The sequence below is a fragment of the Suncus etruscus genome, chromosome 1, assembly GCF_024139225.1.
Source record: "Suncus etruscus isolate mSunEtr1 chromosome 1, mSunEtr1.pri.cur, whole genome shotgun sequence".
In the NCBI taxonomy this organism is placed as follows: Eukaryota; Metazoa; Chordata; class Mammalia; order Eulipotyphla; family Soricidae; genus Suncus; species Suncus etruscus.
This window is the reverse complement of record NC_064848.1, coordinates 192,326,414-192,353,665: the sequence shown is the minus strand read 5'-3', so window position 1 is coordinate 192,353,665 and position 27,252 is coordinate 192,326,414. Positions and strand designations below refer to the sequence as shown.

The following is a 27,252-nucleotide window of genomic DNA, read 5'->3' as shown; positions in this document are numbered from 1 at the left end:
TTAGAGAAATAACTGTCCTAATAATGAGAATGTATGAGGGAAATGGAAAACCTGTCTAGAGTACAGGCGGGGGTTGGGTGGGGAGGAGGGAGATTTGGGACATTGGTGATGGGAATGTTGCACTGGTGATGGGTGGTGTTCTTTACATGACTGAAACCCAAACACAATCATGTATGTAATCAAGGTGTTTAAATAAAATTAAAAAAAAATTTAAAAAAATAATTTGTCCCGCCAGACAAAGGCATATGGGGTGGGGTCTAGACCAGGTCTCCAAGAGGTGGGATAGGGTTAGAGAGAGTACAGAGGCAGGGAGCTTATCTTACAAGTGGTCAATTCAGTTTGATCTCCAGCATCCCATCAGGTCCCCAGAGTGATCCCTGAGCATGAAACAGGAGTAATCCCTAAGCACTGCCAGACGTGTTCCCAAAACAAAAAGCAGGACGCTAGCGGGGGGGGGGGGGGGGGGGGGGGGGAGTGGAATTGGGCAAGAGGTAATGTAATCTGAAATCACTTGAAAGTATAGCCAAGTCAGACAGTGCATAAAGGAAGGCCAAGGTACTGGAGGTTGAGTGACCGACAGGCAGACAGACTGGCCAGTGCTAACCCACCACCTCTAGCATATGCTGCTGATTTGACCCTCCATGCTCACGCCTGCTCCTAGCAGGGTTCATGTATGCATATGTGCCTCTGCCCCACTAAATCGGCTTCCTCTCCATCAACCCTAGTGTAGAAACAACCCTTCTCCTCTTCTGCAGCCTGCTGAAGAAAACTCCTGTTGAAACCTGCTCCGAAGATCTTGCAAAAGGTTTTACAGAGCATGGAAGGATAAGGAGGCATGGAGCGGACTCAGGTCTTTTGCAAAGATCTTTATTAATCTTGTATAAAAATAAGGTAATAGTCTCAGAGCTAAATAGAAAGCAAGTACTGAGAGAATGCCAGGTAGCACTTCATAAATTACAGCCTAGGATTTCTCTGTGACTAAGTTTAATGGCTACTGCCAGTTGGGTGCTGCAAGCAGCATTTACAAGGAGGGGCCAGCAATGCTGTCTCCAGTGGCAAGATAAGGTGTAGGGGTGAGGGAGCAAGCCGAAAGCCCTATTAGCTTCCTCTCCACCCCTACACTCCAGTGAAGTCCATCTATCAAATTCATAACAACTGCATCCAGAACAGCTACAAGGAGAGGTCAGAGGTGACCTGTAGTGGGGGTCCTGGGGGTCGCCGGCGAGCACTTCTGCGGCCGGTATCTGCTCGGATGTAGGGTTGGTTCCGCAGATCTGACAATCCCAAGGAGACACACAGACCCTCAGTGCAAGGACCTCAAGTCAGGGCATATTCCTCACCCTTGCAAGGACCCAGCTTACAGGTGGAGAGGCCAACTTGTGCCTTTCACACACACACACCCAAGCAACGCCCAGCAGTGTAGGGCCCCCCCAAGGAGGGCAGACTAACTCCGTCCCCCACCCCAAGGCCCAGTCCAGAATACAGGCTGTTGCTGGGACCTGAGGCCAGGCCATGCAGGTACCTGAGCGCTAGAGTGGGAGCTCCTCTCCCAGACTGGCCTCACAGAGGAGCCTGGATGTCCGTTTGCCGGTACGGGCAGTGAAGGGCACTGTCTTGAGCACTGGGGTGGCAGGCAAGGGAAGGAGGAGAAAGGAAAAAAGAGAAAAAGGCAGGAAAAAAAAGCAAAAAGCAATGAGGCAGCCAGACAGAGCCCAGGTTGGAGGGGTAGATGGAAAAAAGGCAAGAAGGACAGAGCTCAGCGGCAGGATAGGCCTCACCTGTGATGATGTCCTCAATGGCCCCATCTCGGTCACTCTCATAGATGAGGGGCTCCTTCTGCTGCTTCCGTTTCAGCTCAGTAATGAGGTCCATTTTCGGTCCCCGGACCTTGGGTGGGGACTGGGAGTTGGGGTGAGTGCAGAGCATTTAGCTGCAGATCCAGGATCTCCTTCCCCAGGGCCACCAAATTCTAGGACCCCTGCCTGGTCCCCCATATCATGAGGAGGGAACCAGAGGCAAGCTCAGAGGCTGCTACTCACCTTGGCTGCTGGGGGCTCCCCTTTGGCTGGGTCTTCTGTGCTTGCCTCCTGGGCAGCTTCTTTCTTCCACTGCTCCACTTCCTGCTCTGCTTTCTGAGAGGCCAAGGTGGGTCTCCATGAAGGGGCCTCCTCCTTTTCCTTTCTCATGCCCCTCAAGGCTGGAACTCTCACAGCCCCTCCCCAAGCCCCAGGGGAGGCCCCAGCTAGCCCACTGGGCATACACACACCTTATAGGCCTTGACGAAGCGGCTGAAGAGGGAAAAGAACATGGAGGGGGACGTGGTCTTGGGGTTCTCTCCGAAGTATTCCACCACGGACTCGTAGGCTTCCTGTGAACACAGCCTGTTAGCCCTACCCGCTCAAAGCCCTTGGAGCCTGGCCCTTTCAAAACACTGGACATAGGGGCCAAAGTGATAGCACAGTGGGTAGAGCATTTGTCTTGCATGTGACTAACCCAGTTTTGATCCCAGCATCCTAATATTATGCCTGCCAGGAGTAATTTCTGAGTGCCACCAGGTGTGGCCCAAAACAACAACAACAACAACAAACATCAGCCATCAATCTCTGTTCCTCCAGATAGGAGTCCCTCCATTTTGCTCTACCCCACAAGTTGGCCTTGGCCCCATCCCAGGCCCCCCTCACCTCCAAGGACCCACCTGAGCTGTCTTACTGTCTGCCAGCATCTTATCCATGGTGGGCGAGTTGGTCTTCAGGAATTCCTTGAGTACCACACAGTCATCTTGGCGCACAAACTCACGCTGGGTCAACTCCAGGCCTCTCTGCAGAGCACGCACATCCCCGAGGACGCTGTCCAGGGACACTGAGCCGGTAGGGTGGCCAGGAAGAGGCAGCAATCAGAGAGGCAGCATTCCTGCCCATCCAATCCTGGGATCTCCTCACTTCCTTCCACCCATCTCCATCACCCAAAAGCGCGGTACAACACCCCTACCTGAGCCCGCCTTGTCTAAAAAGTGCAGGTCCGTGTGGAAGCCAGTGAGCTGTGGGTACTTCTCCGCAATGACTTTCACCAAGTAGTGCAGCAGTGTCTGCTTCCGGTCAGTGGATTTCATCTCCAGCAGCTGAGGGAGGATCCATCATAAGACATAGACCCCTCCCAGCTAGTCCTCAGCTCCCAGGTCAAGGGCCCCTTCTTGATTCCCTCACCGCATCCAAACTCTGGAGCCGGAAGCCATAGGCTGCCCCACGCTTGCTGCTGTTCATGTAGTTGCCAAAGGCCAGGACGATCTGGGAAAGGCATGGAAGAACTCAGCAGGGGAATGGAGCTGGGGAACCCTTCCGGAACCAGTAATTGCATAAGAAAAGTGGCAGAGAGCAAGCCCCTACTCCATACCCAGCCTCTTTGCATTATTGTGTAGCCCCTGGGGTTGAAAGTAGGTATGCATGAAGGGGGCAGATGGACGGGTCTGACATGTATATACCATCACTGTGGCATACCCGACTCTGCCCTCTGCTGGTCCTGCCCTTACTGTGCTACCCACGTCGCCTAGGCCAGTGGTCGGTCGGCAACCTTTTTTTTTCAACTGAGCCAAATCTCGCCAAAACCACGATTGAAATTTATTTTGAGAGCCACACAGAGCACGCACTGACAGAGGCTAGGAGCAGAGTTCTGACTCCTGGAGCGGCCGCCTGGCACACAGAAGAGCCAAATTAAAAGGGTAAAGAGCCACATGTCGCTCGCGAGCCGCAGGTTGCAGAACACTGGCCTAGGCTATGGGCTCAAGACCTGTCTAACAAGGTCAAGGGGTCCCCTTACATTCTAGAGTGGGGATGGGTGCACTGTTAATCTCACAGAGATCTCCAAATTGTCACTGCCAGGAACTTGGGTACCTTTCCAAACACATGGCCCCACCCTGCCTCTTTGCTCTGCCCTGATCCTGTATGTGAGAGGCAGGAAGGCATGTGCTATATTCTCAGGACAGAACACATAGCAGGCAAGGTATATCGTAGGAGGGATACTCTCCCCTAGACCCTGCGCAGGGGGCCTTACCTCCAGGATCTGGCGAAGTTTGTCAGACGACTTGATGGACATTGAGGCTGCAATGATGGCATTCAGTTGCTAGGGAGAGGATGCCGGGAGCAATGTAAGTTGGGGTGGGGTGGAGGGCAACCCATAGATAAGGCTGAGATACCCTCAAATGCACTGTGTTGTGGATTCCCAAACGGCCACTTCTTTTTATTGGAGGGTGGGCATACCAGTCAGTACTCAGGGGTTATTCCTGGCTCTGCATTCAGAAATTGCTCCTGGCAGGCTTGGGAGACCATATGGGATGCTGGGAATTGAACCTGGGTCAGCTGCGTGCAAGGCAAATGCCTTATCCACTGTGCTGTCACTCAGGCCCTCAAATGACCACTTCCTGCCCCATATATACAGGAATCCTTCACTGCCCATGTCCACCTCACCTTGTATCCCATCCACACCACCCCTCTGTGCCCTGCCCACACCTACCGGCATAAGCAGCTGAACTGTATCCGGAAAGTTGCCCAGGAAGGTGAGTGTGGTCATGCGCTCAGACAGGCGAGGGATGCGGCTGAAGCGCAGCATGAACCGGTCCTCCTCCGACAGCTCCTCCATTGGCCTCTGTTCTTTCTCGAAGCGGGCAATGAGACTGCGCTCATATTCCGTAGGCAAGAAACGGGTGAGCAGCTCCAGGAAGTCCAGACCCAGGACCTGCAGGTCATACCTGGGGAGGTAGGGTAGAGTTGCTATCACTCCACTCACTCCCACCAGTTCTTTCTTCTTTCCTTGAGTTGTTGGGTTTTCTTTTTTTTATTTTTGGGGGGTTTTCTTGGGGGGAGGGTTGGGCCATACCCAGTGGTGCTCAAGGCTTACTCCTGTCTTTGCACTCAAGAATCATTCATCAAAAAAAAAAAAAGAATCATTCATCAGAGGCCAGAGCAATAGCACAGCGGTAAGGCGTTTGCCTTGCACACGGCCAATACAGGATGGACCCAGGCATCCAATATGGTCCCTCGAGCCTGCCAGGAGCAATTTCTTTTTTTTTTTTTTTTTTTATTTTTGGGCCACACCCGGTAATGCTCAGGGGTTACTCCTGGCTATGTGCTCAGAAGTAGCTCCTGGCTTGGGGGACCATATGGGACACCGGGGGATCGAACCGCGGTCCGTCCAAGGCTAGCGCAGGCAAGGCAGGCACCTTACCTTTAGCGCCACCGCCCGGCCCCCAGGAGCAATTTCAGAGCACAGAGCCAGGAGTAACCCCTGAGCACCACTGGTGTGACCCAAACGGAAGGAAGGAAGGAAGGAAGGAAGGAAGGAAGGAAGGAAGGAAGGAAGGAAGGAAGGAAGGAAGGAAGGAAGGAAGGAAGGAAGGAGGGAGGGAGGGAGGGAGGGAGGGAGGGAGGGAGGGAGGGAGGGAGGGAGGGAGGGAAGGAAGGAAGGAGGGAGGGAGGGAAGGAAGGAAGGAAGGAGGGAGGGAAGGAGGGAGAAAGAGAGGGAGGAAGAGGGAGGAAGGAAGGAAGGAAGGGAGGGAGGGAGGGAGGGAGGGAGGGAGGGACGAGCGAGCCAGCCAGCCAATCCCCAGCATCCCATATCCCCTGAGCCTGCTAGGAGGAATTTCTGAGTGCAGTGTCAGGAGTAACTCCTGAGCGCTGTAGGGTATGGCCCAAACAAAACAAAACAAAACAAAACAAAGAATCGTTCTTTGTGGTGCTCAGGAGGCCATAATATGCCCAGGATCAAACCTAGGCTGGCCACATGCAAGACAAGTGCCCTATTTGTTGTACTATCACTTCGGTGGCCCCATCTAGTGGTCCCATCCCACCAGTTCTTTGACATCTACCAGTTCCTTGACAACTTCCTGGGATGAGAGTTAAGAGACAGGGAAGTTGGGAGCCAGGAAGCCCTGGATCCTCATTATCCATCAGAAGCATAGGCCCAGCTGTCGTTGCTGGGCCTGAGTCCCAGGAGGTACATGAGTGGGCAGGGAGGGAATGAGAACATCTTGATTTTGTTTTTGTTTTTGAGTCACACCCATGAATGCTTAGGGGTTACTCCTGACTCTGCACTTAGGAACAACCCCTGACAGGCATGGGAGACCATATAAGATGTCCCCATGCGGGGGGCCGGAGAGTTAGCATGGAGGTAAGGTGTTTGCCTTTCATGCAGAAGGTCATTGGTTCGAATCCCAGGATCTCATATGGTCCCCCGAGCATGCCAGGAGTGATTTCTGAGCATGGAGCCAGGAGTAACCCCTGAGTTCTGCTGGGTGTGACCCAAAAACAAAACAAAAAAAGGTGCCCCTGTGCTACTGCTCGGACCCCAGGAATGAGAACATCTTGGGCTGGACCTGGACTCATATTATGGCTCCATTTTGTAGGACTGAAAGGTTTGTGGGGAGAAACTTTTGTGGGTTGAGGAGGGGGGGGGCCACTACCAGCAATGCTCAGGAGTTTTTCTTGGCTTAGCACTCAGGAATCACTCCCGATGGTGCTCAAGGGACAACTTATAGTGTCAGGGATTGAACCTGGGCTGGTAGTATACAAGGCAAATAAATACCCTTCCTTTTATATTATTGCTCCAGCCCCAAGGACTGAAAGTGAGAACAAGATACCCCACCTGCTTCCTGACCAGGATGGGAATAAAGCTGGATGGACTCTGCACCATGACTGGTGACTGGGGTAGTTCTTTCAAGCACCTGCCTGCCATCATGCTCCAACTGAGGGTCCAGGGCAGTTACTCACGTCTCAATAGCCTGGCAGATGCGGTCAGCTCCCAGGTTGCCCTTGCGCAGAGTGATAGCCAGGTTCTTGGCCCGGTTGGCCTCAATGAGTGTGGCCTTGGTGGGAGCCTTCTGGGATGCCTTGCTCTTAAGAGCACTGATATCTAGGCTGGGACCTTGCGACTTGGTCTTGAACTGTTCCTCAAATTCACTCATGTCCAGCTCCTGAGGACACAGGGAGAGGAGCTGAGAGGGGCAAGCTTGGTCTTTTGGGAAGACTGTAGTGCTCAGTGCTAGAGCCGTGGCTCAGCCCTGGTCACCAGCGGAGAAGATCTCAGAGAGGAAGAGGCCAGAGGGGGAGGAAGGAAGCACTTCTCTCCTGGGGGGAGGTGGAGTTCCAGAGTCTGGAGTCTGTCGGATAGCTGGTACCCCGCATGCCTTTACTACCCTCCTTGCACCTCTGTTTCCTCATCAGTAAGTCAGGGCGGGGAATCGATGCCCACCCGGATTCAGGCCTGGCTTTACTGCCCACGAAAGGACCACTGACCTGCAGCACTTTCTCATCGTTGAGCTCGGTGAAGACAGTGCCTGAGATCTGGTTGGGCTTCAGGGCCACCCAGTTTAGGAGCGGCATTCTGAACTTGGTCTGGATGGGCTTCTTGGCTTTCATTCCTGGGACACAGAGAGGTTGGTGAGTGTTAGGTAGGGGATAGGGTACTGGGGAGCTGAGAGCCTGTGAGGGCAGGCAGAAGGTCTCCAAAAGATGCAGGTGACTGCCCCTAGCTCCATCCAGTCCACTCACCTGAACCCACATCTGCACCAGGAACTCCTAGGTCATCCGAGGGTCCTCCAGGAGGCGGTGGCGGTGGGGGAGGCACCGGCCCATCTGTGCCAGGAGGCAGCGGGGGTGGAGGTGGCAAGTCTCCCGGCAGTGGTGGAGGAGGTGGGGGTTCGAGGCCTCCTGGGAGAGGAGGAGGTGGTGGGGGCGCCAAAGAGGGGGTGTCTTGCAGCGGAGAGGAGAGACCAGGCAGTGGAGGCGGAGGTGGGGGCGGCGGAGTTGCAGATTCGGGTCCAGGAGGTTGTGCCTCTGGTAGATCTGAAGGAAACCAGAAGTGGGGAGGGGGCCAGGCAGGATGTTCAACCTCTTAGCTCGGGTGGTCTCCGCCTCCCTGCCTCCCCCAAGCATGCGCAAAGGGTCCCTTGCCCACCCACCCGCACCTACCTGGACCACACCTATCCCTCCCAAAACTAGCTCTCTCCAACCTTTCTCTTCCTAGAATGTCCTTCGGCTTGTCCTCCAAACCCCGGTTCCCTACCTCCCCCACCCCACCCACAGCAACTCCAAGCTTCTGCGCACCTGGGCTGGGGGAGCTGGTGGGCACCCCCAGAGTCGCAGCGTCACTGGGGCTGGGAGTTGTCACAGCTCCCGGGAGGATCTCGATGGAGACAGCATCCCCCGGTCCCCGCAGGATTCGGATTAACCCCTTCTCCTCCAGCTCCTCCACCTTCAGCTCCAGGGCAGAGGGCCTGGCCGGGCTGGGGACCGACACTTTCTCAGGCTCCGGGGGACGCCTGGAGACACCCAGAGAGGCAGACGCCGCGTAGCGCTCCTGGAAAGGGGAGAGAGGTCAGTGCGCACCGGTGGCCCTTGGCACTGCGCCCGTCCTCCTGCCAGGTTGGTGGAAGGGATCAAGCTTGGAAACCCAGTCTGGTGGTATTGTTTGGGGGTGAGAGGGGACCCTCCTTCTCCTTAACCCCCTACCCACCCAGCCCTGGCACCCCAGCCTCACCCGCAGCGTCTCCAGCTCCTTGCGGGCATGGCTCAGCTGCTTTTCCAGCTCCGCGATCTTGGCCATGGATTCGTTCTCTGCGTCCCGAAGTCGCTCTGTCAGCTGGGGGACCGGCACATGGTGAGTTGCCGCCCGCGGCCGGGCACTGGCACCGCCGTTGAGGGGGCGGCCGCTGGCACACCCGCCCGCAGGGCACTGGGGGCGGCTTCCGCCGGCGGCTCAGAGACGCACAGTCGAGAGAGCGCGCGTAATGGGTACCCAAAATTGGCAGATGCGTCTTGGGAGTGAGCGACAGTGCTCCCAGAGCACCACAGGGGGACCCATGTCCCACCCAAGTCAGGGAGGGTCTGGGCCTGCGGGGGGGGGGGGAGCCTGTGCACTTGGGGAGGAAGGGCTCAACGCAGCAGCTCCCTGGAGAGCTGTCTAAACTAGACCCCTTCCCCCAAAAAAGGTCAGGCTTTGCATTCATCTGAAACTCAAGAGCCAACGCCCAGTTTACTCCCAGACCCGGTCTGAGGGCCTGGCGCGTGCCCAAGTGGAAGGCGGCTCTCACCTGGCTCACTTGGTCCTGCAGCTCCTCCATGTGCTCCAGGACCGCGTTCTTGGTCTCTGTGTCCTCCAGCAGTGTCCCCACGTCAAACACATTGTCCAGGTATGCCTGGATCTGCACCTGCAGCTTGTCGCTCTCTGTGAGGCGCAGACTCTGTCCAAGGCGCAAGATGCAGTGTGAGGCTGAGGGCAGAAGGTCTTTCCAGTCCCCCATCAATTAGAGCCCAGGAGAGGGGCTGAGTTTTAGCCTGCTGTGCTTCCTTATGTTTTTATGGAGCTATAATTCACCATGTTAGGTATCAAAGTGTGTGTCTGTGTGTGTGTGTGTGTGTGTGTGTGTGTCCTGGGTTGAACCCAGGACCTTGTATGTACAAGCCAAGTGCTCTATCATTGAACCACAACTGGGCCCAAAATTCACTCTTCTATGCATATACTTCGGCAGTGTTTAATGTATTCAGAAGGTTGTATAACCATCATCACTGTCCATCCCTAGAACATTCTCCAAAAAGATGAATCTAGTCACTGCCAATAGTCACTCCCATTTTTTCTTCTCTCAGCTTGTGACAGCCTGCAGTCTATTTGTGTCTGATTTCTTTCACTAAGCACAATATATTGGGGGGGTGATTTTGGTTTTTTTCTCTTTAGCAGAGGTTTTTTTCCTCTTTGGGGGTAGGAGGGTGGGTCACACTAGATAGTTCTCAGGGCTCACTCCTGGCTGGGCTCAGGGACCCTATGTAGTTCAATGAAAGTTCAACAAAGTTAAGGTTGGCTGCATGCAAGGTAAGCACCCTGTCCGTTATTCTATCTCTCCTGACCCCACATTTTTTGTTGTTGTTGTTGTTTTTGTTTGTTTGTTTTGGGGCCATACCCGGTAATGCTCAGGAATTAATTACTCCTGGCTATGTGCTCAGAAATTGCTCCTGGCTTGGGGGACCATATGGGATGCTGGGGATCAAACCCCAGTCTGTCCTGGGTCAGCCATGTGCAAGGCAAATGCCCTAATGCTGTGCTATCACTCCACCCCCACACACACACATTTCTTCTCTTAGGGCTGAGTAATTTTCCTTCAAAGGACTCTATCACCCTAGCCTGCTGTTTACCTTTGGCTAAGACTGACTCTTTCGGAATATAGATTAATAGGATTTAAGGCATTTGCCTTGCAAATAGTAGACCATGGTTTACATTTCCAGCACCACATAGGATCCCCCAGCAGCACCAGGGTCACTCATAAGCACAGTCAGGAGTAGGTACTGAGACTGCTGGATGTGACCCCAAGCCCCAATTTTTTTTTTTTTTTGGTTTTTCGGGCCACACCCGTTTGTTGTTCAGGGGTTACACCTGGCTAAGCACTCAGAAATTGCCCCTGGCTTGGGGGGACCATATGGGATGACGGGGGATCGAACCGCGGTCCGTCCTTGGCTAGCGCTTGCAAGGCAGACACCTTACCTCTAGCACCACCTCGCCAGCCCCAAGCCCCAATTTTTTAAATTAAAAATAAGACTGGCTTTCAAAAATTCCAATCCCAAAGGCTCTGCTCTTCCAGGAAGCCTATCAAATTAATCATGTTTGAAAGCCACATCTCTCTTCCTTGCTCAAGTTGTGCTGGGAAGAATAACCCTGCCTCTAGGGGCTGAGGATTTCTGCAGGCCTGGACCCACCCAGCCTGAGCCAGCTCTGTGCCCTCCATTTCCAGCCAACCCCATAGGTGCTCCAGTCTGAGTGCTCATCTGATGTTGATGTTCAAGCCCCTCAAGCTGTTCTAGTGTCTGCAACAACAGATCTGTACAGCAGACACTGCTGTCCCCAAGTAGAGTCACTAGTGTTCCTATTATTCTCCCATTTTATAGATGGGAAAGCTGAGACCCAGAGAGAAGACACCATCCAAGGTCACATGGGTTGGAAGGTGGCAATCCCAGGACTGGAACCCAGGTCGGTTTGACCCCAGCACTCATGTAGCTGACCAGTGACTTGTACTCTGCAATGGGGGGATTAGGGGTGGGGTGGGTGGTATGTGCAGGGCTCACCTCCAGGTAGTGGTCCAGGCCCAGGTGGGTGAACTCATACTGCAGAAAGACCCGGAAGTTCATGTTCTCCACTGAGTGCACCACGATGTTGATGAACTGCATGCAGGCCACCTGGGACAGGGCCAAACAGGGGTCTGTGATCCCCTTCCACGGCCCCCCACACTCAGCTCAAAGTCTCCCTCTGTCTCCACTCATCATCTTCATTCCTGCCTATATGTTCCCCCACCACCACCAATTGCTGAGCCCCCTCATGGGTAGGAGCAGGATTCAAGCCTAGAACCCAGACTCTTAGCTGTGTCTGGTCCCAAGAGTACTTCTACCTGGGCCCTACCCCAAGCTCACCATAAAGTCAATGTTGCTGTCCTCATTCCGGAAATAGTCCATCAGCTTTTCAAAACGGTGCTGCTCCCCACACACCTGGTGGGGATAAGGGGTGGCTGTCACCGAGGCCCCAAGGTCACAACCTTCTGCCTCTCACTGCCTCTCAGGGACCTTGTCCGAAAAATCCATGGCTTCCTCCACTCCCATCCTAATCCATCCCGCCCCCATATTTCTCTCTCCTCTCTCTCTCTCTCTCTCTCTCTCTCTCTCTCTCTCTCTCTCTCTCTCTCTCTCTCTCTCTCTCTCTCTCTCTCTCTCGCTCTCTCGCTCTCTCTCTCTCTCTCTCTCTCTCTCTCTCTCTCTCTCTCCCCCCCCAGCATTCTGGCACCTTCCTTTGCTGCCCTTCCCACCCACTATGTAAGCTGTGGTCTTGGCTCACAGTAGGGGGAGTTCCTGACCCCTCACCTAGAAGGTATCATGCCCTAGCACACTGCAATTCGGCTTATTCCACTTATTCGCTCAAAGTTCCTGGTCTGTCCTATCCCCCTTCTTTGTTTCTTTTGGTGACCTTTCCTTCTCCCAGTCCCAGACAGCCCAACCCTGCAGTGCTTAAAGACCCACCCAGTACCCCCATTAAAGGGTTAGCCCCAACTGCCAACCATGAAGTCCACACCCCCGCTGGATTGGGTGGGTGCTCCAGTACCTCCTTGAAGTTGTCGAAGGCTGCTAGGATGATATTGTGCCCGCCCCGCACCAGACACACAGCTGCCAGCAGTTCTAACACCAGTGCCTTGGTTCTGGGGAGAGAAGGGGGCAGGTTGGCCCTGGAGAAGGGATAGAAGTAGCAGCCAAAGGGGTGACAGTTTGGGAGGGGAGGGCCTAGGAGTAGCTGTGGCCCCACTAAGGAAGTGCTGGGGTGATGAGTCTCAAGGGAAAAGAGAATCCACTGGTGGGGGTGACCCTGGGGGACAATCCTAAGCAGGAGGAAAGTCCAGATAGAGGGAGAGGTTGCAGCCTCAACTTCACCTGGGGCTTTTGTTGTTCAGACTCAAAGCAATCTCATTGACGCAGGCGGGGTGGTTCATGACGAGACTGAAGCCAGACTGAGGAGAAAGAGGAGTCAGCTTCTCTGGGCAGGCACCCCTACTTCCAGCAACCCCACCCCACCTTGAGGCCAGGCCAGTCTAGTCTCTGACCCTGTTCTATTTCAGGAAGTTCTTTTTCTTTTTTTGGTTTTTTGTTTGGGGGCCACACTCAATGTCACTCAGGGGTTTCCCTGGCCCTACATTCAGAAATCACTCCTGGCAGGCTCAGAGTACCTTGTGAGATGCCAGGGATCGAACTTGGGTCAGCTGCATGCAAGGCAAACATCCTACCCGCTGTACTGTACTCCAGCCCAGGAAGTTCTTTCTATCCAGCTAGTAAGGTACTTCTTTTCTTTTTTTTTTTTTTTGGTTTTTCGGGCCACACCCATTTGATGCTAGGGGTTACTCCTGGCTAAGCCCTCAGAAATCGCCCCTGGCTTGGGGGATATGGATGGGACGCTGGGGGATCGAACCGCGGTCCTTCCTTGGCTAATGCTTGCAAGGCAGACACCTTACATCTAGCGCCACCTCGCTGGTCCCTACCCCCCCTTTTATTTTTAGTGGTACTTCCTTTCTAACACCTTTATGTTTATTTTTTTGTCTTTTGGGCCACACTTGGGTCATACCAATTAGTTGCGGTGGCTCAGGAATTACTCCTGGCTCTGTGCTCAGAAATTACTACTGACAGGCTCAGGGGACCATAGGGATGCTAAGAATTGAACCCAGGTCGACCCCAAACAAAGCAAACGCCCTACCTGTTATGCTATGGCTCTGGCTCCCTTTCTAACACATTTAAAGTAAGCTGGGGATTCCTCCCTGCGGGCCACAGCCCACCTGGTAGTTCATGATGGCTCGCAGGCACATGATGCACACGTGTACATCATCCTTCTGGCTGACGATGCGTGAATTCCGCAGTGTCTTCCTGCTGTGAGCGGGGGTCATCCTGCACAGGACAGGAGGAGGTTGCAAAGGGGTCAGCGTAGGAGCCCAGCTCCCACTCTCCCCCTACCACACCTCTTGGCCTCCAGAAGCCACGGGGGCATGTCTGGGAAGCTCAGGTTCCTGCTTGCCACTCCCAACCAAAGGGGACAGGTGAGTGATGGCATCCAGGCTTCCAGGAGAGGGGGCTGTGCTGTACCCTAGTTTCCAGCTCCAACAGAGAGCAGAGAAAGGGGTGTGTCTCTAGTGTAGCCATGCCCCTGAAGGAGGAGCCAGTCTTGGCCACCGTGGGAGGAACCAGTGCCAAGGACATGTTCCCAGGGAGGGGTGCTGGAGGCCCAGGGTGTGGCTTCCATCCTGAACCGGTGCCCAGACTGCAGAATTTAGGGTTCGAATCCCACTCACACCCCTGCTCCAGCCAGGCCCTCAAGCTCCCTGTGCCTCCATGTCCTCATTTATAAAACAGGCACCTTGAGACCAGCACCTCCCTGATGGGGTTTGTGGGTGTGTGAAATGACTTTAAACAGAGCCCCGTGTGCGCCTGCTCGGGAAGGCTGCTTGCCATCAAGGCAGAGGTTCCCCGTTGTGACTTCCACACAGCTCCTCTCATTCTGTCGCATTTCCAAAAGATCGCAAGTCCCCACCTCCTCCCTCCGCCTGCGTCACGCCCTTTGCCAGTCACTGCCTCTGCAGTCATGGCTCATGCTGTTCCTTCAGCCCAAACATGCCTTTCCCTGTGTCAGGTGCTGCCTGCAAGACCCACATGCAACCCCTAGCATGCATTATTCCCAAGGACCCTGGGCTCTGGGAAGGGGCAGGGGAGGAGACTCCGGGGGGCCTGATATGCCGTAAATGCTGATCAGTGTTTGTTACATGTATGAATGACCCAAGGAACACACTGTGAATGTTTAACATGCAGTTGACACCCTGGACCCAAAGAGAGAAGGGACAAAGGTGGGGAGTCACAGGGGGTTCAGGGCAGCCTCTCTCCCCTCCACCTCACTGCAGGATGACCAACCTGAGTCAGTGGTTGGTAACCTTTTTGTTCAACTGAGCCAAATCTCGCCAAAACCATGATTGAAATTTATTTTGAGAGCCACACAGGGCGCATACGGACAGAGGCTAGGAGCAGAGTCCTGACTCCTGGAGCGGCCACCCGGCACATAGAAGAGCCAAATTAAAAGTGTAAAGAGCCATGTGTGGCTCGTGAGTCACAGGTTGCCAACCACTGCTCTGAGTCAAGGTGAGAAGGACCTGGTTCGGGTGCCTAACCCAGCTGCACACCTCACCCGGCTACACACCCCCAAGACCAACCAGACATGCATCTGCCCTAGGCGAGTACCTACCGGGGAGAAGGGGGGCATCTGGAGATCATACAGGAGAAAACAGGGGGTAGAAGGTTAAAGACAGGGCCCACCAGCCCAGAAACCCCCTCCTTAACCCAGACCCACCTGGAGCCCAGCCCAAAGGTCTCAATGCCCCATCTCTCAGCCCTGTTGAATTGATCCCCGATGCCAGGATGCCATCCCCCATAGCCAAAGTGGGCCAACTGAGTGCCCCAACACACCACCACAGGGTCACGTACTTGATGGTCAAGTGGCGAGTCTTGGGTTGTGGGGTGACGGAGGGAGACGGCCCTTTGGTGAGGTCCTCCATCGAATGCTCCAGAGGCTTACTCTTCTCCGAGCCGGGACCTCCATTGTCAATGCTCTCCATGTCATACCTGCAGGGGTTCCCCGGGGTCACAGGGCACATCGGAATGGGTGCAGGGGGGTGGGGGATGAGGCAGAGGAAGAGACGGAGTTCCTGAACCACGCTGGGTATGGCCGGAGCAAGGAGACTGCAGGGACAGGTCAGGGAGCCTGGGTGGCCTTGGGCCATATGGGTCCAAGGGGCGGAGGAAAAGTGTTGAAAAACTAGGGGTGCAGAGGGGCAGGGCTTACGTGACGGAGCACTGAGCGAAGGCCAAGTATTCCAGAAGCACATCCAGGCCCCGGTTCTCTTCGTTGAGGAACTCCTGCACCCACCTGCCAACACGAGAACCTTGAGGTGAGGTTATGCCCAGTAGGCACTGAGTGTGTGACCTTGGGTGCCCTCCCATCAGGAAGACACCCTCTAGCTGAGCCCTGGGGTTGCCGGACTCAAGCAGGATTCACAGCCCAGCTATGTCTCAGGGACAGGCAGAGAGCAGCGAGGGGAGACCTCATTGAACCTCTCCTGAACCCCCCCAAGACCTCTCCTGAACCCCTACATCTCTCCTAGGCCTCTTCCCTCAGGCCAGACTCACCCAATATGGTTCGTCCTCAGGGAAATTTCCAGCTCCCGCAGCACCTGCGTGGACTCCTGGACTCGCCTCTTGAACTGGGGGGCCAAGTACAAGACCATCTGATGGGGGAGTCTATTCTCCCACAGTCCCCCCAGCCCAATGGCAGCAGCCGGCAGCAGCGCCTACCCATGCCCCCCCCCACTACTGGCCTTTCACGAGGCCTCCCACACCTCCTCCACACACCTGCCCAGTCAGCCCCTCAGCTGCTCATTCCACAGGCATTGGGTTCATGGTCCCCTCAGGCATAGTCATAAGGGAATCACAGTTCACCCAGACACAAACATGGGGCCTCACAGACACATCCTAGGCACAGGCCTGTGAGGCTCACACCCAGACACACAGCACACACAGTCCCTTTGCACGGTCATCACGGACATACAGACCCCCAGTGACCAGTAGTACACACAGATGGGCACAGGGAGATGACAGAGCAGGAGACGGCTCCACACACCGCACTTTCACTTGCTCACTACCTCACACACGTCACCCACACATCCACTCCTCACACACACCACACAGATTCCTGCTACCTCACATAGACACACCACACACACGCACAGATGCCCACTACCTGCACACACTGTGAATATGAGCACATACTCACACCTTACATATATGCCATAAGCATACACACAAATCCATCATTTATGCACCCACACAAACCCATAGAAAAGCTCGAACACAGTTCTTCCAGCTTTAGAAAAAGGACGCAGAAAAGAGGGAGTAGGTACCCCTAGGTTGGGCATCCAGTCAGCTGCCACCTTTCGGCTAATGCCCCCAGTCTCCAGGTAGCTCTTCAGCTTCTCGATATAGGCAGTGGGCGGGTTCTTGACCTGGAACCGTTCCTGAGGAGACAGAGGCATAAGCAGGGCCAACAGAGCTCTCAGGGCCCCATTCCCAGCTCGGACCTGAGGCCTCAGGCTCTAAGACCCCAAAATGCCAGAGGGAAACCAACATTTCCAGGGCTTTCCAGGGCTCAGGCCTGGGGTTCCACCCCATGATGGCGTCGTAGGTGACAGTGGCAGCACAGCTTCGGATAGATCCATTTTGCTGGACACCCACCTTGATCAGGGCCTTGGTCAGGCCACTAGGTAGTGCCCTTCTTCCCTAACCCCCCATTCCTCCACACAGCCCAGAGATGGAGTTAGAGCAGAGAGTAATCTCAGTAGGGAGTTGCAGGGGTCACTCTCCAGGCTGTCCCAGCTGCTCCTTACCAGCATCCTTTTTTCCTCACCCAAATCTCTCAGATAGGCACCATCAGCCCCATCGACCTCCCTTGCTCCCAGGAAACCTAGGAACCCCAAAGCTGAGATCCCAGGATGGCAGCAGTGACTGGCCCACACCTGTGGGGGCTGCTCTCTGGCTCTGACTCTGGCCAACTCCTCTTTCTCCCCTCTATATTGATCAACAGGAGCCAGAACCTAGCCAGGATTTTCTGGGGATGCCCCAAATCCCCACTCTCAGCCTCCCTCAGCAGAAGCTAGAAGCCCCCGCCTCACACACACACACACACTGCCACCATGGACAGTGGCCATAGGACACCAAGGAGCCTCAGAGCCACCCTGTACCACTTTAGGTTGCTGTAGGGAGCCCCTCCAGGCCACGGTCAAAGGAGGACAGAGGTCCCTGTCCTTACTCCCTATCCTCATGGGGTCAGAAGGAAAATTCAACCCTGAAGCCACCCCTCATGCCCCCAGAACTGGAGCACCCCCTGGCTGCCCCACAGAGCTCCACACTATGGCAATCCCAGCCCTGTTCCTGTGGCTCAGAGGGCCCCAGGCACTCCTGGTGTATTTAAGAGAGGGAGATTCAGTCCACACAGAGGCTGCATGAAGTGAGGGTGTGGCAGTCCCTTGGGCAGAAGTCCCACGGATGAGGGTGCAGGGGCTGGAACCCACCTGGTCACAGATGAGCTCCCATTTCTTCTCGTTGTCATACTGGCTCAGCAGCTGGACCTTGTCTGGGGGCAAGTTCATGCAATTCTGGGGGGGGAAAGAGGCATGTAAGACCCTGCATATAGGGCCCGGAGAGATAGCACAGCGGTGCTTGCCTTGCAAGCAGCCGATCCAGGACCAAAGGTGGTTGGTTCGAATCCCGGTGTCCCATATGGTCCCCATGCCTGCCAGGAGCTATTTCTGAGCAGACAGCCAGGAGTAACCCCTGAGCACCGTCGGGTGTGGCCTAAACACACACAAAAAAAAAAAAGACCCTGCATATAACCTTATTGGGAGGCTGCTGGATACAACTCACATGTGACCTTGTTGGGGGATTCCTGTGCCCCAAGGGCAGAGGGCAGGGGCATTTTCAGGAGACCCTACAGACCAGCTCCCTAGGGAAGTCCCAGTCCCCCAGCTGAACCCATAGAGCAGGGGTCCTCAAACTTTTTAAATAGGGGGCCAGTTCACTGTCCCTTAGACCATTGGAGGGTCTGACTATAGTAAAAACAAAACTTATGAACGAATTCTTATGCACACTGCATATATCTTATTTTGCGATGAAGAAAAACAACAGATACAAATACAATATGTGGCCCTCGGGCCATAGTTTGAGGACCACTGCCATAGAGGAACCTTAGCAGGTGAAAAGGCCCATCCCAGAGGTGGCTCCTGGGTACTGGTTAATGACATTAGACATACTGGCAACTCCATGGTAGACCCTCAAGTCCCCATATTACCCATCTAACTCCTCAAGGCCAAAGAATACAGTGGTTAGAGCATTTTCTTTTTCTTCTTTTTTTTTTCTTTTTCTTTCTTGTGTGTGTGTGTGTGTGTGTGTGTTTTGGTCACACCCAGCTGTGCTCAGGGGTTACTCCTGGCTCTATACTCAGAAATCGCTCCTGGCAGGCTCGATGGGATGTCGGGATTAAAACTACCTACCTCCATGCTATCTCTCTAGCCCCAAGTTAGAGCATTTTCTTTGCACGCAGCCAACCCAGGTTCAATCCCCAACATCCCCTATAGTATCCACCAGGAATGATTCCTGAGCACAGAGCCAGGAGTAACCCCTGAGCACTGCCCAGTGTGGCCGCAAAACAAAAACAAAACCCAGAAGACCCAGGCTTGGACTCTCAGCTCATCTTCCCACTGTGCTGGGTTTGTGGGAACCTGTGGAGGGGCCTCTGGGTGCCAGCCATGGGAGAACCCGCCCCCTACATGAGTTTCACAGAGATGAGGAAAGCAGTCTGTTCATGGTCTTGTTCTGAGGCACTAGGGTATTTCTACCCAGAGCAGACTCAATCTCCCATGCCCCTCAGTTCCCACCTTCTCCCCTGACCCCCAAGGTCTGCTGGGGACCCACCTCATTCCACCTCAGAGAGAATGTGTCTCCCTGTAGGACAGGTACAGGCCCCCAGCAGAGCCAGGAACCACCTGCTGTGGCAGCACTCTGGGTTCCCTACACTCCTAGACTCTGTTTTTGGTGTTTTGGTTTGTTTTTGGTTTTTTTTGTTTTGTTTTGTTTTGTTTTTGGGCCACACCCGTTTGACACTCAGGGGTTACTCCTGGCTATGTGCTCAGAAATCACCCCTGGCTTGGGGGGGACCATATGGGATGCCGGGGGATTGAACCACGGTCCTTTCCTTGGCTAGCGCTTGCAAGGCAGACACCTTACCTTTAGCGCCACCTCACCAGCCCCAGAGTTTTTTTTTTTTTTTTTTTGTTTTTTTTTTTTGGTCTTTTTTTTTTTGGTCCACACCTGGTGGTTACTCAGGGGTTACTCCTTGCTCTGCACTCAAATATCTCACCTGGCAGGCTTGGGGAACCATATGAGATGCTGGGGATTGAACCCAGGTCCGTCCTAAATTGGCCGCCTATAAGGCAAACATCCTACCACTGTGCAATCTCTCCAGCCCCTCCCCTAGACTATATGTAACTCTAATAGACCCAGGAAACAAAGTCAATTCACCCCAAATCAGTCACTCCCCTCCCCATGCTATAGGAGAACTACTGGGCATCAGGTTCTCCAAAGTCAGCCCTAGCCTTTCAGGACATCCAGTCTAACTGGGTTTGGGGAGCCCCTGGGAACCCCACCCACTGATGGCTCAGAAGGACACAGCTTCAGTCCTGAGCCTAATGTCTTGGGCTGGAGTCAGGGGGCCACACCCATGGACCTCCTCAGCCAGCTTCCTCCTGTCTGGGGTGCTGGCCCTAGATCTAGGGCTCTGGCTAGACTTCACCCCAAAATCACTGCCACAGGTCAGCCCCAGACAACAGGAAGCTGCTACTCTCGGCTGTCCCGTGTTGGTGTTGCCCAAGCTTCCGGCTGGCCCTCCTGAGAGGTGGAGCCTGTCTCCCAGGACCCCTCCCCCCAGTCCCGCCAGTCTGAGGAGACACGTGTCATTCCTCCCCAGTTCATTGCGCAAGGAGCCAGATTGAGAAACTGGAGGGGAGACGCCCCACCTGCCGGCAGAGCAGACCACAGGAGCAAAGGGAGGAGCTTCAGTGGGTACAGTGGGGCAAAGGCTGAGAGCTGGGACAGCCAGAGGGTGACATTCCTATTCTTCTCCTCTTCCTCTCTCTCCCTCTCTATCTCCTCTTTCCCTCTCTCCACTCCCACTCCCACTTTTAGGGGAGAGTTTTGCAGACACACCCAACAATGTTTTGGGGTACTCCTGGTCTGCACTCATGAATCATCCCTAGCAGTGCTCTGGGGACCATATGGGGTGCCTAGATTGAATCTGGTCAGCTGTGTGCAAGGCAAACACCCTACCCACCTACCCACTTTCCAGCCTCCTCTGGCTTGTCTGCTTTCTTCTCCCTCTCTTTTTTTTTTTTTTTTTTTTTTTTTTTTTTGGTTTTTGGGCCACACCCGGCGGTGCTCAGGGGTTACTCCTGGTTGTCTGCTCAGAAATAGCTCCTGGCAGGCACGGGGGACCATATGGGACACCGGGATTCGAACCAACCACCTTTGGTCCTGGATCGGCTGCTTGCAAGGCAAACGCCGCTGTGCTATCTCTCCGGGCCCTCTTTTTTTTTTTTTCCAACCACACCCAGTGACGCTCAGACGTCACTCCCAGCTATGCACTCAGAAATTGCTCCTGGCTTGGGGGACCATATGGGATGCTGGGGGATCAAACCACAGTCTGTCCTAGGCTAGCCCCGGCAAGGCAAAAGCCTTACTGTTCTGCGCCACTGCTCCGGTCCCCCTCTCTCTTTCTCCCTCTTTCCCTCTCCCTGTCTCTCTCCCCTTCCTCTCTACTCTCCCCTCTTTCCCTTCTCCCAGCCACTCTCCTTCTTGCCTCTCTCTCTCCTGGTTCTGTACCATACAGAATCTCAAGATGGGGTAAGCCAGAGGGGTGCAGTGCTAATTGGGAAATGAGGAAATCAGGGAGACAGCCCCAGGAGAGTGGAATGGGGGTGCAGAGTGAGCCCTCTGGGAAATTTAGAGGGACAGACACTTCACCTTGTCCTTTCTGGGCCTTAACCCCACCCCAGGACCTGGTATCTTCCTGGCATAGCCTCAGTGACAGAGGCCGGCAGGAACCAGCTTGCTGGCCCCCTATGCCTGCCCCTTGCCCTCTGTCCCTCACACTGGTGCCAGCACAGATGAGCTGAGCAACTTTCCAAGGTCAGGAAGCAGGTGCAGTATTGGGGTGCAGGTTGGCCCTGCTCACTGCAGGAGCAGGGACCCCTTTGCTGGCCTCTTTGCCCCTTCCCCTCCTGGGCCTCCTCAAGGCTAGCCACTTACCAGCCTGCCAGACGGGCTAAATTTAGATGCGGAAATCAGAAATAGTTCTGACAGCTCGAGCACTAATTAGCAGCTGCTCCTGGGCTGTGCCCACCCAGAGCTGGGCCCTCGGGAAGCACTCGGGTGGGTGAGGCCATTGGGAAACAGGGTCAAAGCCCCAACCCCGCACTGGCACCATGGGGCTGAGGCTGGGAGAGAGAAAGGGGTGCTGACCCCTCAGATCAGCTCAGATGGGTTGGTTCCGGTGGCAGGAAGGGTTAGCTGTGCTTGAGGGTCCCCAGGTGGAACTCAGGACCCCGACCTGACAGGGCCCATCACACAGATGCAAGGGATGTGGGAGCTAAGGGAGTGGACCTGCACCTGATGTTGGGGTTTCTGTGGGGTTCGTCCATTATTTGGGGACCTTCCCCTCCCATATGCAAAGCAGCCTGTGGAGTAAGAACCATCCCAGGGCTCCACCTTCACACTCTGACTCTTCAGCCCTTCCCACACCCACAGCCCTGGGTTGGAGGAGGGGAGGGGCCACAGACTTTGGGCTGTAACTAAGAAAAGGAGGTGACCTCAATCTAATTGTTGGGACTTGTGGACTCAACCTCTCCCCCAAAACACTCTGCTTTTGGATAAGAGAGGGGTCTCCCCGTCCTCCTCAGACCAGCCTGGAGCCCCCACAATGCTGCCTGGGAACAGGTGTCCCCTGGGGCTGAGGTCATCTGGATGCCTCAGCCCCTACTTTCACACTCACCCCCCACCTGGACAAGCCACATGTGCCACACTCACCCAGCCCTGACCCTTGAGTCTCTGATACTTGGATCTCAGATGCCAGCCCAGTCAGTGCCAGTCTTGGTGCAGTCATGCAAGGGCCCTAAGCCCTTTGGTCCTCAACCCTCCGCTTTCCCTGCCTTTTCCTCCACCTCTATGTGGCTTCAAATTTAGTTGGAGAGCTCATGGTGTTTCTTCAAAAACAATCAATTGTGCCTACTTTTAACATTTTCCAGTAAATGGATTTTCTGGGGAGCAGATAGCCCAGTGGGTGGGCCACTTATCCTGCATGTAGCTCACCTGGGTTCGATCCCCAGCACCCTTAATAGACCCCTGAGCCCACCAGGTGTTATCTCTGAGTAGAGTCAGGAGTAAGCCCTGAGCACTGCCAGGTATGGTCAAAAAAAATAAATAAAACAAAAGAGAAAGGGCCTGGGGTGATAGCACAGCGGTAGCACATTTGCCTTGCATGCAGCTGACCCAGTAAGGACCTGGATTCAATTCCCGGGATCCCATATGATCCCTGAGCCTGCCAGGAGTAATTTCTGAGTGCAGAGCCAGGAGCAACCCCTGAGTGCCACCGGATGTGGCCCAAAAAATAAACAAGCAAACAAAAAAGATAATTTTGTAGGGCTTCCAAGCACTGCCAGGCACAGAGGTGTGTGGTGGGCTGCTAAGGTGAGGTTCTGGGGACCCGCCAAGGTTCTGAACTTCTCCTTCTAGATTTCTGGCCAGGTTGGCAGGAGTGAGAATCTGTCCCCTACTGTCATTTGTCTGGGCTTCCTAAATCCTGTTGCCCTTCATTCATTCAAACACAAAAAACCTACGAAGCAGGCACTGTTCTAAGGCCATTCATAAATGAGAAACCAAGGCACAAAGCTATCGAAGCCTGAGGAGCCTGTAGGAAGACAAGGCTTTGAGGGAAAAGAGAAGTGGAGGGTCTAGGCCCAAGGATCTCTGCAGACAGCCAGGGGGGCCCAGTGCCCCCCACTGAGGAATCAGGAACAGCCAGATCCACTTCCTGCCACCCAGCACCCTACACTTCCTGTTGTTGCCTATACTGAGCTCTTACTCACTGGGGAACACCCCCCCCCAGCACCCCTCAGAGGGAAGTGGAGGCTGCCCCTCCCCAAGTGCACCGCTACCGTTAGCACCCAGCCCCACCCCCAGAGGTGGGCCTCCCACAGTTTCCGCCAGGCAGCTCTGGGCGGACCTGTGGTGAGGATGGGACCTGAGGCAGCCTGGCACCCCAGGAGCTCAGATGTTAAAGAGGGGGGCCTGGGGTCCTCATCCAGAAAGTTCCAGCATGGTCAGTGGATGGATCGAGCTCATGCTCTGGTGCTTAGCACTGCTGAACACTCAGCAGTGCTCAGGGGTTACTCCTGGCTCTGTGCTCAGGAAACATCACCTCTGGCAGGGCTCAGGGCACTATATAGGGTGCATGGAAGGCAACTGCCCCCTGTACTATCACTCCATTATCACTCCAGCTTCTGCTTAGCACTCTGGCTTTTGTTTTGTTTTGTTTTTGGATCACACCCAGCGGTGCTCAAGGGAGTTACTCCTGACTCTGCTCAGAAATTGCTCCTGGCAGGCTCGGGGACCATATGGGATGCTGGGATTCAAACCACTGTCCATCCTGGAAAGGCTGCATGCAAAGCAAATGCCCAACCCTATGCTATCTCTCCAGCTCAGCACTCTGTTGTGTTTTTATTTGGGGGGTGTGGTGGGGTGGAGGAGAAGGGAGCTTGGGCTACACCCAGAGATGCTCAGTGATTACTCCTAGCTCTGCACTCTGGAATCACTTCTGGTGGTGCTCTGGGGACCAGATGAGATACCAGGGATTGAACCTACATTGGCTGTGTGCAAGGCAAACGCCCAACCCACTATGCTATCGCTCTGGCCCCCTTTCTTCTAAACCAGGAGGAGAATAACTCAGAGAGTGAAACCTGGTCACTAACAACAAAAGAGCCCTCAAACAACATCACCAGCCCAAAGCTAGGGAAGCGGCTCGGTCTTTCCCATGAGTCACATCACCTTCTCGGAGGCAGGCAACCCAGCACCTTCCTGGGCGGGTGTGGCTGCAACGAGGAAACAGTAGTGGGCCCTAGTCCACCTGCTCCTGCCCATCTCCCCAGCCCTCTGCCTGGTCCCACATGTCCCAATGAATCATGCTGACCACAGCCCCTGGTCCAGCCACAGCCTTGGCCCAACCCCACACCTGCCCACATCGCCACAACCCCACTGGACTCCTCCATATGGGTTCCTCGGGGACAGAGCTGCCTGGTCCCTGCCATCTCCTGGTCCCTGAGGAGAGGGCACCATGGCCAGCCCCAGAGGGAAGGGGGCAGCTGGCAGCAGGACTTCCGGTGCCACTTCTACCCTGCAAGACCCACATTCCTAGCTACATGCTAGGGGTACCCCAGGATGCTAACGTCAGTTCAGGACATGGAAGGATACAGATATGGGCACTGGCATGGGCACGAGAGTTGCCCTGAACTTGGAGAGCTCTGCCAGGCCCAACAGTGCAGATCCCTGGTTCAGCTGTTCTTTCTCCTCACCCCACTCCCAAGCTAGGGTACTCCTCGACTGCTTCCATGGAAAGTGCTCCTTGTCCACTTCTGCATGGGAGAAAGGCCAGCCACGGGCCAGGGCAGAGCCAGGGTGCCCTGGCTGGTCATACATCTAGGGCAAAGGCACCCCGCGGTCCCATGAAGGCTCTTACATCCAGGGGCAGGGAACACTTCAGAGTTTGGGGCTCCTACTCCCCACCCAAGAGACAAAGCTGAGTTTAAGGAAGAGGAAGAGGCTCCCGAATCACGTGGCTGGATCCCACAGCCGGGCCAGGGTGCTCTGAAGTCAGAGTTGGCTGCAGGAGGGAGACACACAACTCAGTGGCCGAGCACATGCCCCTGGGATGAGGCCAGGGGGTGGATCCCACAGCACAGAGGGATGAGGGGTTCCAGATTGCAGCTCATGATCATCCTCCATCTTTTCAGGTCCCCCTGGCAGTGACTGAGGACCAGGAGGTCAGCGGGGGGTGCTGGGTCTGAACCTCCCTGGTGGATCTCATCCACCCCACCAGGCCTGACTGCCAGTCCGTTCCTCAGACATTGGGTTGGGTCGGGTTGGGTTGGGTGTGTCCTACCACAAGAGAATGAGAGACAAGCCAGTTCACCCCAAGAAGCAGGTGCAGTGTAAACACACTAAGGGGAAGGGTTAAGGGGGTGCTGGAGGCCAGAGCCTATCGGGTACCTGCTACCCACATTCCTTTCGGGCCTCCTTCCACCCCTTTGCAACACCACAGCCATTCCTGGGTCAGGGCCCTCCAGGGCTGGGCCAAGTGGGGTGAAGCCAAGATGGAAGCAGACTTCTAAAGTCCACAGCAGGGGAGCACTTGGGCTGACTTCTGGCTTTTCTGTGACTTTGAACCATCCGTGCCCCCCCGCCCCCCACTACATTAATGCCTCCCCACGCCCTGACAGATCCTCCCATCCTCTGCACAGAAGCAGGCTAAGGGGAAAAAGGCTCTGTCACTCCCACCCAGCCAGCCTGGCGGGGCTCAGGGATCCCTACTAAAACTCAGGCTCACAGATGGCCCTAGGGACGGCATCGGCATCTCCTTCCCCCTTCGCCCCCATCTGCTCGCTGGCTCAGCTCTGTGGACCCTGGGCTTGGAGAAGGGGAGCAGAAGGAGAGAAAGGGCTTTCCCCCCTCAGGCACCGGGAGCATCTCCAGAGGGAGACCCTCCACACACACACCCAGCCTTCCTCCTAGGAGCGCCAGCGGCCAAGGTTTCCAGGAACCCTTAGGAGGGGCTGAAACACATCTGGCAAGTGTGGCCTGAGGACAGGCCTGGGGAGGGAAATGATGTCAGGGGGTGGGGGAGTACCGGCCTGGGGCCAGCCTCCGGCCCCCAACCTCCGCCCTGCAGCCTGGGTGTGCAGGGAAGCACTTTCTCCATTGCTACCAGACAGGGTCCTTCGAGGGACAGACCAGACCCCCGCCCCCAAGCCACTGTTAGAGAAGGAGCCTGGGATGAGAGGAAGTGAAAATGTGACCTCCCACCTCACTTCTGCCTCTTGTAGGAGCCCCAGCAGAGCTCTGGGGTTCCAGCTCACCCCACCCTGCTCAACCTGCCTGGTCCCTGCGCCCGTCCCCGAGACCCTAACCCAGAACTAGGTGTTGGGGTGGAAGGACTCAACTCAAACCTTCTTGACCTTGCCCTTTTAACCTGAACCTCTAGGGTTCAGGAAGAGGAGGTTCAAGACCCCATCCAGCCCCCAAATATTTTTAATCTCCGCTATTTTTCATCTGACCCCGGCTCCCAGCAGCTCGGGCTGCGGGAAAGGCGACCCGCGGGCGCCTCCACCGGGCTCCCCTTCCTTCCTTCCCCAGGCAGAAATGTCACCCCAGCTAGACACCCACTCCGCAGAGGCGCTAGACCCCTGCAGCGGGGTCAGGTGGGGGGGGGACCCCTTTGGCGAGCCCAATCCCAACTTCCTCACAGGACAATTCGGGGGAACCTTGAGACCCAGGAGCGCCCTGGGGAGGGAAACTGGGCGCAGCAGAAGAAACTTTGGGGGGTTGAGAGCTGCCCCCCGGGGAGAGGCCAGCGGCTCTCCAGGTGCCTCCGTGCACCTCCTGGGCACTCGGGCTCGGACGTGCGCCCGGCTGGGAACGGGGTGGCCCCACTCACCAGCACCCGGTGGAACCGCTCCTCCAGCTCTCCGGCCGCGGGCATGGGCTGCTTGGGCGCCGCGGGCGGCTTGGGGGGCGGCGCGGCGGGCGGCGCAGGCTGCTCGGAGCTGCCGGCCGCGTTGCCCATGGTGGTGCCCACCCAGCCGGCCAGGCGCCTCCAGCCACGGAGATCCAGCTTGGCGGGGCCCGGGGGCGCGGCGGGGCGGGCGCACGGCTCAGCGGCGCGCAGGGCCCGGGGCGTCGCGTCCCATCGGGGCGGCCCCGAGCGAGCGCAGGAGCCGGGCGCGGCGCGGCGGAGGAAGTGGGGTTCGGGCCTTCGGGGCCGAGGGCTGGGCCGGGG

The 27,252-nt window shown here is 55.6% G+C and overlaps 1 protein-coding gene across 1 annotated transcript; it reads right to left on the bottom strand.

Annotated features, from left to right (window-relative positions):
- Positions 1-943: 943 nt before the first annotated feature.
- FMNL1 (formin like 1) lies at positions 944-27,039 on the bottom strand. Its single transcript, XM_049779008.1, has 27 exons — positions 26,911-27,039; positions 17,669-17,752; positions 16,502-16,615; positions 15,732-15,805; positions 15,388-15,471; positions 15,030-15,167; positions 14,791-14,808; positions 13,340-13,448; positions 12,447-12,523; positions 12,124-12,217; positions 11,442-11,516; positions 11,100-11,210; positions 9,080-9,229; positions 8,527-8,628; positions 8,094-8,346; positions 7,539-7,832; positions 7,284-7,408; positions 6,759-6,961; positions 4,507-4,741; positions 4,048-4,116; positions 3,204-3,284; positions 2,989-3,118; positions 2,696-2,859; positions 2,267-2,368; positions 2,040-2,132; positions 1,779-1,899; positions 944-1,274 (listed from the first exon to the last, which is right to left on the bottom strand). Exons 1-27 carry the CDS (start codon positions 27,037-27,039, stop codon positions 1,171-1,173), a joined length of 3,333 nt encoding a protein of 1,110 aa, XP_049634965.1. The 3' UTR covers positions 944-1,170.
- Between the last annotated feature and the right edge of the window lie 213 nt (positions 27,040-27,252).